Raw genomic sequence first — 10,920 nt, forward strand, 5'->3', positions numbered from 1 at the left:
CATCCGATCCAGACCACTTCGATCTGATAGGATAATCCTAACCATCTGCTCCACTTGGAATATGCTAGAAAAGTTCAAACCATTCACACTGAGCCACCTTTGATCCCGTCAAACTTTCCTTGACCGGATGACCCTTACAAATCTGATCAATGGCCAGGAAAATAGATTGTTCATATTAATTAGACTAGAAAAGGTCCTAACTTCGGTTGGAACGGTTGGATTTTTCCCACGCATGCCATCAAGACACTACATGCTTCAAGAGGGACTTGATCTGCTCTCCACATCAAATCCCCGATCACCTTCACAAATGGGCCACTCAACTCTCAAGTTGTACCCTACTGAATAGGCAGGATTAAAAATAGCATCATCACAGGAAGCTCAGTCTGGCAATTGGGCCACGGTTCAGTAATCCAAACCATTGATCTAAAGGACCTAACCTTGGATGGACCATCCCTCCCAAAAACGTCCAAGTTCGAAGACCATCTATCCACTCAAAACTATTCCAGGAGGTTCCATCCATCCATCCATTTGTGGCTCGCAACGCATGAATAGTCTGGATCATTTTGTCCTGGCCCACTTGTACAAATGGAGGAAGCCAGCGTAGATGTCCTCTTAGGGTCTGCGATCATAAACAAACTCTCATTTCAATAATATCAATGCATGAAGAGAAGGAAACAATGCTTGAAAAGAGTTCTAATTCCGGCATGTATGCCGCCAGAAAAATTGTAGAAGAGAAGCGGCAAAAGAATACAAAATCATCCCCAACAAGACAAATACAGGTCCTCTCACCAACTACCCTAACTTCTACACATCCTGTCCGCCAAGGAAATTATGAATACATTACCACAAAAACCGTAACAACTCATCTGAGCAACCAACCCGCCATGCTTAGGCCTTCTTTGGCTTTATCCCCTTCACCCTCGAGTACAGAAAGACTCCAGCAAGCGCCACACCCGTTCCTGCAATACCGTCAAATCCATGGCTTTTCAGAAAACAAAGGGGCTAGAAGGCATGACTGTGTTGTGAGTGCAATCTTGGCGCATGCATACCTATTGCCAACATGGTGCACATGTGTGAGATAACCATGGCGTGCATCTATGTTTCCCTAATTCTAACTATTCAAGCATGGATATAGATTTGGACCAGGTTCCGCAAATCCTCTCAAAACACAAAATCTCTCAGGATATGGGCATTTGATAAGATTGATCAAAATGTTAGAAGACTCCCTTAGCAATATCAGTAGTTAATTTGTCAAACAAATGCATCCAGCTTGTGTGTCTGAGTTGGTTACTGTTCGCCCTTCCTAGAGGGAAGACCCGGTCAGTTCCCGCCCCCCAAGTATTCAGGAATCTGACTTGGGTACTCCAATCCTTGGAAGGGTCTTAAGTATCATTGGTCCATCAGGCGGACCACATCCATGCTCTAGGCTGATCTGTTTATCAGGTGGACCACACATGCAGAAAACAAATGGTCGGTCAAACAGATACTGAGAATCCATGGTCAAAAATACACATGGCCCTCCAAATGAACAGACTGGCCTGCTGTTTTGACCATACCATCGGCTGGGCCAACTGCTGAGTGGTGCGGATCTCACATGTGAGAATGAGTGCACTGGAAAGTGCCACTCGCACAAGCCTGATTTGAACCTCTCAAAACAGATTAGGGCACTGTTTGGAGACAACGCCAGTGATAAATGCAGCCAATTCAAAGAGTGTAAGAGCATTTGTTCAGCAAGTGCGAGAAAAGTCTTGTCAAAACGTCTCGTAATGGCAAGCAAACTCATTCAAATCAAGAAAGGCTCAACACAAACATAGTAAGTTCCAAATGGGTAATTTGGATTCTTGTAGAAAATGACAAGAAATTACCGAGAGAATTGATTGGTGTGACGTGGGTCCTGAAGAAGAGAACTGAGGTCACAATGACCACAACCCGCTTCACGCAATTGCCGACGGAGTGGGTAACAGGCGACACCCTTGCCAATATCATATATGAAACCTGAGTTTCAAACAGCATAATTAGACTTGTATGAAGGAATGTAAGAATTACAGCTTCATAAGGAAGGCTTTCAGTTAAGAACATGGCCAAGTATATCAAATGCAAGCACATATGCATGTAGTGTTGAAGCAACAAAAAAGATTCACCTGCTGATAAGCATGGAAACAGAGCCCAGCCAGGAGAGACCTCACAACAACCTCATTGACATTCAAGCCCTAAGATGCCAGAAATCAAGGATCTTAGAAACACGAGTTTCATGTGCAATACAGAGGTATTAATTTCTGTCCAGGATTTTTGTTTTGCAATTTTCCATTGGAAATAATTACAGATTAATGTATTCATAAATACAGTACTTACAGCTGACTGCAGGTATACAGGAGTGAACTTGATGCCTTCCACCAATAGAGTTACAGGGGCTAAGAGCAGAAGCGACATTATTGTTATTATTGAAAAGAGGGTTATGTTGTCCAGAGATTCCTGTTCAATAAAACATTGTTGATTATGGATCACCTTCTAGCTAAAAAGGTTCTTTGATGAGCTACCCTTTTGAGTAAAGAACAGAAGATCAAGGTACAAGCAATGTAAGTTAGCTAAGGTAGCATTTGGGATGTACCAGAAAATCATGGCAGGTGGCGTCCCAAGCTTAAAATACTTGGTGTTAGGAGTGGCACAGAAAACTGAAGCTGTGAATTAAGAAAGCTAGTGTTTTCCTGCTGCTTCCATCCTAAAACATAAGTGAAATGCCAATGGCAAGTATCTCACCCACGATTAGGCAATAGCACATATGGTTGCTCGGGAACCAGGACCAAGATGTACCCAAAGGGCCTACTTGCACAAAGGGGTAAATCTGGAGTCATTGGAATTTTCATCCAAAGGGATGGAAATTGGAAATGTTCAGTGTTTGGCTCGTTGAGATTGCCATGGACAGGTAGTATGGTGACATTAAAAAGTTTGTGTTTGGCTCGTTGATATAGCTTAGAACAAAATGAATGGGGATTATTATACAATCCAATTCCACTAGAGATGCCCAGTTGAAACAGGCAATAAATGTCATTTGTGTTGTTTGTTTGTTGGAATGATTTGGAAAGTCAGCTTCAGAATACCAGAAGGTACTATTGGCGAACAGCAAAATACAGTGGAAATACATGGAACTATGGCAAGTTTCTTTCTGATAATGTGGTTTACCTCTTTCTTAACCATAAATTTTTTGCTGAGGACATTACGAGACTGGTTGGTCACATTCGAAGCCATCGCACTCCAAAATCCAGCCCTATTTCTCAGAACAGAATAAACAGAAGGACATGCATCAGAAAGTTTAGGCTACCTTAACCAATTGTCAATAACAAACCACTAGTCTGAACAAACCATGCTCCTTGCAGACAAGCAGACATGCTTCTCTGACTATTTAGACCATAGGAACAGAAGTATTTCATCAGATTTTCTTACCAATTAAAAGAAGCTTCAGTGAGTGATGCCAACGCCACTCCACCAACAATCGGCACAAGAGAAGAAACCACCCACAGAGTAGGGTACTGCATGCACAGGAAGATCAAACGAAGTTAAAAATAAAAAACAATTGAAGATAAATGGTGAAGCGGCCAGCCATGAGATAGCATATTGATCTCTGTGGTCACACCAGCTACATGACCAGCATTTTCTTCTGCTTATGTCTTCAAGCAGGCATTAGTAGGCTGGCAGCAGGCTGGGTTGGCATGTTGAATCTTGGGTCCCAACCTGACGTGGGTCAAGGGCTAGGCCTTGAATATTGACCAGTGGGTTGGGCTAGGGCCCAGGTTTGACAAAATTCTGGAGAGACCCAGCTGGAGTATGGCAATAGGCCCATTTATGATCTTGATGGGGTAGGTTGGCCTGAATTTCAAGACAATTAACAATTAGGCAAATTTAATCCTAGCACAACCTTGCCAATTGCCACCCAACAAGTATTTGTGGAAGATATTGAATTGTCCATTCTCGTCATGCATGGCTATATGCAGAGTTTCTGTTATCAGCAATATTATTGATAATATCAGTATCACCGGGTTGGCGATACCAAAACCCCATTTATTCGTTGTTTTTCTGGGTATTGGCAATATATTGCTGATATTTCAACTTGTGTCAATAACATCTCGTCTCGCTGCAGTATCGTGGGCCTTTCTTTATAAAGTTACCCATCTTGACAATATTATTGCTGATATCGATGACACTGTCAATACAGGGGAGTTGGGTTGGGTAGGTGCTTAAATAGCAATACACACACACACACACACACACACACACACACACACACACACACATATATGCACCATTCCTTCTTCAAGTCTTGTGAATCAAGACAACTGATTGGGGGAGAAATTGAAGATCTAAAGCTTCGCTGGCTGGAACACAAAAGTATAAATTTGTGTTTTTTTAATCTTTTTGCATGGATTTCCTCCCAAATCCATGTCTTTGCATGATTCTCATGCTCATACACTAACATGGATCTGAGTGGAAAATCAGGAGATTAGAGGATTAAAGTGGGCAAATTTTGGGAAACTGGGGAAATCTGATTTTTCCCCATTTTCTTGCCTAAATTAAATAATTGGGGGCCCATTTTTGAGATGATCATGAGGGTTGGTTGATCTGTCTATTCATGTTGACCTCTCAAATTTTCAGAAAAAAAATATATTATTATCATTATTATATTTTATTATTTATATTTTCAAAATTTTAACTTTGAAAAAAAAAAAATCAACTTTTTTTAGACTTCTATTTTCTTTTAACTTTTTTCTTATTTATGGTTCCATGTTTATGATCAATGGGTTGCATTTGCTTGTGGAAATTAGTTTCTTTAACAAAAATATACAAAAATATTTAAAAACAAATATATGATTATTTAATAGGGAAAAGGTACTATGCACTCGACCTCACGAGTCCGTCCCATGAGGTCGAGCTGTGTGGGCCCCACCGTAATGCATTTCGAACATCTACCCCATCAGTCAGATGCACCATTCCATCATGGGGTCTCAAAAATCAAGTCAATCCGTGACTTGTGTGGGCCACACCACATACAGAAGTGGAGAGGGGCCGTGCACCATTAAAACATTCATAATCATTTTTTGGGCCCGCCAAGATGTGGTTTGCAAATCCAGCCCATCCATTATGTGTGTCCCACTTGGATGAGGGTTTAGACCAAGTTTTAGACACATGCAAATTTCAGGTGGGCCCCACCAAGTGCTTTTATATGTTTTAACGGTGTCTTCACATGATTTTAGATGGTATGGCCCACCTGAGTTCCGTATACGGCTGATTTTTGGGATATCCCATAATTTAAAGGGGACCCATCAAATGCACGGTATTGATGGTCGACATGCATCACGGTGGGGCCCACACAGCTCGACCTCACGGGAGCTTATCGTGAGGTCGAGCGCATAGTACCTTTTCCCTATTTTATATATATATATATATATATATATATATATATATATATATATATATATATATTTGCATTTGAAAATTTATTTCTTGTATGGATGCATGGTTGCATCATGAAATGAATGTATGTTTGCGAATGTATGCATGGATAGATGGATGGATATGGATGTATGTGTATGCATGGATGGATGGATGGATAGATGGATCGATGGTTGGTTGGATGGATAGATCATGTGTGTGCGTATGCATGCATGGATGAATGGTTAGACATGTATTATGTATGGCATGTTATCGGTATGCATGGATGAATGGATGGTTGGATGATGGATCGATGGATGCATGGATGGATGGTTAGACATGCATGCATGAATGGATGGATGGATGGATCATTCATGTGTATGAATGCATTAACGAAAGCAAGTATGCATGGATCATGGATGTACGTGTGAGTGTGTGTGTGTGTGTGTGTGTGTGTGTGTGTGTGTGTGTGTGTGTGAACGTATGAATGGATGGATGGACATATATGTATGCATGCATGGATGGATGTCTGACTTGTTCTTTGCTTTAAATAAATTTAAGTGATTATTGTGTTCCAAAAGAATGATATTATTAGTTGCTTTTGTATCATATGAACTCATTTTCGTTACTATTCCACTATTTTTTTTTTAACAGTGGCACATGCCTTAGGCTCCTATTTAATGGATATTTATGTTATATGTATTGTTCTTTTTTGCAATTTTTTTAATTCCTAAATATGTAAAATGTGCATCTTTTAGCATCTTCTCAAGTTTCATTGAAAAATTCCACTGTTTCCCCCATGTTTCCCTGAGTCAGCAATACATTTCCTGGTATTAGCGCTAATATCCGCAATAACGATACATTTTGTATCCCCGTTCAGCAATACATGTGACGATACCGATACCACGAACATTGGCTATATGGAGGATAACATCTCAGAGAAGAAGTGTTGAATGTTGATACTACATTTGGAATATTTCCAAGCATGCTAGCTAGATGGTGAATTTACTGAAAACAGTCAAGATGCAACTATGTTGATTATTTCTCAGCTTCAAGTATTGCAGTTTCCACAGTAGTATAGAAAGCTCACCTCCCCTAGGAACATGGCAGAGAGAATAACCGAGAAAAAGGGCTCCATGGCTTTGATTGTGTGTGTGAAGGAAACAGCAACTTTTCCAAGACTCATATTGGTGAAAAGGTTTCCCAACGTGTGCACAACAGCCAAAGGGAGGATTGCTACCAGCTGTAAAGTGAATGTTCATAACAAAACATGAGCTTAGTGATAAATCTAAGTGATGGCAATGATATTGAATCACCATTCAAGAATAAGATCAAAATAAAACCTCAAAAGAAGAGAGCATGATATTAAAAAACCTGTGCAGAACTAATCTTGGGCCTCCTGTATAGATTAGTTGACCACATAAAAAGAACAAGCACAGTCCCAACAGCAAACTGAAGTGTTGTGATGGTTACTGGGAATGGAAAGACCTTCAGAACCTGCACATGAACAGAAGCATTAATTCATTTTCCTCCTCGGGCATTGATATTTTTTTGCAGCGTCTCTAGTATTTATGTAGGATTTGAGGTGTCAGAGAAATATTGTAAGCAGTTTAACAACAACTTCTTGCAAGCTTTACAACTTGCATTTTAACAAATCACATAACACTATTCAACAACTTCACTGAGCTCAGAAAATTTGTAGCGTTACTAAATTTGCAGAAACTTTGGGCAGCATGACCAAAATACACCCATTTCCATGGCATCAGTACAATCAATTTCATGCTGTTACTCGTGGAAAAAAGAATGTCCCTAATCAAAGGAAAATTTCTGCTCTTTACTTCCTACAATATGTTCAATACACTTAAGTTTCTGACAGTCTACCACTTAAAAAGGCAATCCCAAACTGCTTGGGAGAAAGACTAAGATGATAATGAGGATGGCAAAGATCTATACGGTGGCAAAATAACCTTCATGGATCATGACTGCATGCTTATGACAAATGCAATAATAAAAAATAAAAAATAAAAAATAAAAAATAAATAAAAACTTATTGCTCTTAACGAAGCCAGAATGGAACATACTGCCCAACACTCCAATGTGCCTCCCAAGTACAATTCCTCCAACTCCCAATCTACTTGTTGGGGCTCATTTGGGGAACTGATGAGAATCGTCGCCTGATAGCTATCCCCCGATTGAGTAACTATGAAAATTCAAAGTGTGTCAACCACAAAACAGGAGAGGATTTCAAATTTTCTGAGCATGAGGGTCATTCTAAGCTGTCCCCCAGTTGAGTAGTCAAAGCCAATATCATGATAAACACAACACCTCTGACAGCTTTGTAATTATTTGTATGCATCCATGCCACATCAGGCATGTGCGCACTAACAGTCCAAGGGTAGACACCACATGCCATCTGATTGATATATGAGGTTGAGATTGGCGTCCAATTGAATTGTGAAGGCCAGAAATCAAATTGGATGGTTTGAATGGCAAACTGGTTGGACAGTGGGAACCACAAGTCCATGCCAACTGCAAGTTGTAAGGTTTATAAAAACCGCACATGCCTATAATCCATACGGACATGTAAAGATGGAGATTTTAGAAAGATCTGGTCCCTAAAAGTAGTTTCTTATCTAGCTTTTTCTTCCATTATTTAGTGCAGGTTGATCAGCTGTGATTTTTTTAACACTTTCGGAAACAATATTGAAGCTTCCTATGTTGTAGTAAGCCTTTATAAATGCCTCTAAGGCCATACGTACATATTTATGCGATTGATTTTGGAGCTTTTAGCAAAATTCTTTTTGAGGTTCTTTTAGTTATATCCTTTTATGGTGTGTGATTACTGGTCTAGCACCAGTAGGCTGTTTGATTCTTCCAACAGTCCATTATTTGGGCTATATTCCCAATCGCTCGGCACACTGAACAGAATTTTGAGCTCCTAATTGGTTTCGTATGCGTCATCTCCTTCAAGTTCAAATTCTCTTCAATTTGCTGCATAAATCACATTATGTCTTGTTCATTGTGCACCTGATGTTTATTTGTGCCTAATGTACCAACAAGACATGCCATGAAACAGCTTTGAAGGATGCCTAAGAACTGCCAATGTTGACGCAAACACCCAAATGTCATATGGAACATGTGCACTGCACGATCTCAAAGATGCAACTTACCACTATGTTGTCTGCGTGACATCCATTCTGTCCATCAGGTGCACTCCTCGATGCTAGGTCCTATGGCCAAAAATCCGAAAGATCCAAGTAGGCCGCAACACATGGGACAATGGAAATGGGACTCAAACCATAGGTTTGTGCATGGGGCCAACATGTTGTGTATCTTTCATTGAACCCATTCATCATGTGTGAACCACAAGGATGAAGGGAAGATATAAAAATCAACTTGATTCAAAACTCAAGTAGGCTACATCAGGTGAACATAAGAGGCTTTAGGAGCAATTTTATTCTGTTCCCATTGGTTTGGCCCATTTAAGGTATTTTATCCAGACACTCCTTTTCATGTATGGTGAAAATAAGTGTTCTGACCTGATGGAGGGAGGGGGTTTCACACATACTGCATAGTGGGCCATATAGAGCATGAGTGTTTTACGCACCACGTAACCTGTTGTAGACTATTACTGTCCCACTATAAATGGTTAAACAAATTCTCATTAATTATAGCACTAGTTACCTTTCATTCCAGTTTAGATGCATATGTAGGATTGTGCATCCAAGTCCAACAACATAAGTCCCATCTCATTGGGTTGCGCGTTCAAGATCACATCATTCAAGCGCGGCCCACTTGATGAGGAGGTTGTCGTTTTCATGATGAGGTACACCTTCTCATGTATGTCCTAAGCATGCGGCAAACACATGCGAGTACACATGTTGATTGTTGACATGGTTCAAAGTGTAACCATGTAAGACCTGTGGCCACAATACATCCTAAGGGAGTTATTTGATACTCCAGCATTGTATTATGCTTGATACAAAGGCACTAAAGAATTGAACACATGCAATACACTAGAACTAAAATTAAACCGACCAAATTGTGGAATCACTGTCACTGAGTCATAGTCAGAAAAAATAGATAGGCTGAACGATCCTAACCTCTATCCAAGCACATTTGTTCATTCACATAGGACCACTGCATTAATTTTCTTAATTTTTTAACTGTCCAATAAATCTAAACCAATCTTAGATAATCAACACTTTAGCAATTCATAAGTAGTTCCTCGTGCCCACCTAGGATCCATCACACTAAGTGGAAAAGTTCCTCAAGTGATGGCTGGGATCCACACTGACCATAGCACTGCATAGAGAATGATAAGGCGCACAAGTAAAATCGTCTGGATCACTACCAACTATCCCATGAGAATGATATCTATAAACTCTCTTGCTTTTTAAAGTTGCAAGTTTAAAAATGATTGCTCGTTCAAGCATTTCCACATACATTGCACTTGCAACTAGTATCTACAAGAGAAAAACTCGAATGTCAACAAGGTATATAGAATTCGAATTCCAATATGAAATTACATCAAAAGAACTCCTATAAAACTCAACTCTACAGTACATCTGTAATTGCATACAAGTCTAATCCACCACGTCTGTTTCTTTTATGAGTTTCTTTACATTTTCCAATAAGATCTTCTTTTAAATTACACTTTCCAGTCATAATTACCAAAAAAAAAAAAAAAATCCATGATAAATAAAAAAGATAAAATAGTTTCTGATTTCAACACTCGCAATCTAATGTTTCTCCGATCAATATGTGATTTCAAATTTCTGAATACTTTTTTAAAGCTTCTTTTAAATTACACTTTTCAGTCACAATAATTACAAAAATGCGTATAAAAATAAACGAGACCAAACAATCTCTGATTTTAAGGATCATGATCAAATCTTCTCCAATCAACACATACTTTCAAATTTCCAAACGAATGAAGCAACATGAAGATAACACGCAGATCTATTTGAATAATGAGCAAACAAGGCAGGATCATAACATTCAATACACCTTTCTATGCCAAATTGAAGCAAAAAATCAGGAAATGGAATTTTTATAGCACCTGCTTGTTGTAGATGTTGAAATAGATATTAAAGAGATACCAGAGCCCGAACAGAGATCCAAGCTGCAGCGTCTGCACCAGGCTACTCGATTTAGTACTCTCGCCGGCGCTTTCCGGGACGGAGCTCGCTCTGACCGTGACATCTCTTGTTCGGAGATCGGGATCGGGAGAAGGAACCGCGATCCAACGGCGAAAACGAGACAGAGTTGGTGATTTAGGGCTGGGAAGAGCTGAGAGTCCATATATTGAGGTGACGCGGAGGGATTTGGGAAGAGGAGGAATGGAAATTGGGTTGAATCTAGGGTTAGGGTTTGGTTTGGTGGATTTGAATGGTTTGAGAAAGGGGTTGGTGGGAGAGGGACCGAATGCAGAGCTCTGCATTTTGAGAGAGAGAGAGAGAGAGGGAGAGAGAGAAAGAAAGAGGCGGAGATTTT

The 10,920-nt window shown here is 39.9% G+C and overlaps 1 protein-coding gene across 1 annotated transcript; it reads right to left on the reverse strand.

Annotated features, from left to right (window-relative positions):
• Positions 1-628: 628 nt before the first annotated feature.
• On the reverse strand, positions 629-10,920 carry LOC131237842 (triose phosphate/phosphate translocator, non-green plastid, chloroplastic). Its single transcript, XM_058235855.1, has 9 exons — positions 10,487-10,920; positions 6,799-6,921; positions 6,515-6,667; positions 3,442-3,527; positions 3,181-3,265; positions 2,353-2,472; positions 2,142-2,210; positions 1,866-1,995; positions 629-959 (listed from the first exon to the last, which is right to left on the reverse strand). Exons 1-9 carry the CDS (start codon positions 10,865-10,867, stop codon positions 889-891), a joined length of 1,218 nt encoding a protein of 405 aa, XP_058091838.1. The 5' UTR covers positions 10,868-10,920; the 3' UTR covers positions 629-888.

Source organism: Magnolia sinica, chromosome 2 (assembly GCF_029962835.1).
Source record: "Magnolia sinica isolate HGM2019 chromosome 2, MsV1, whole genome shotgun sequence".
In the NCBI taxonomy this organism is placed as follows: Eukaryota; Viridiplantae; Streptophyta; class Magnoliopsida; order Magnoliales; family Magnoliaceae; genus Magnolia; species Magnolia sinica.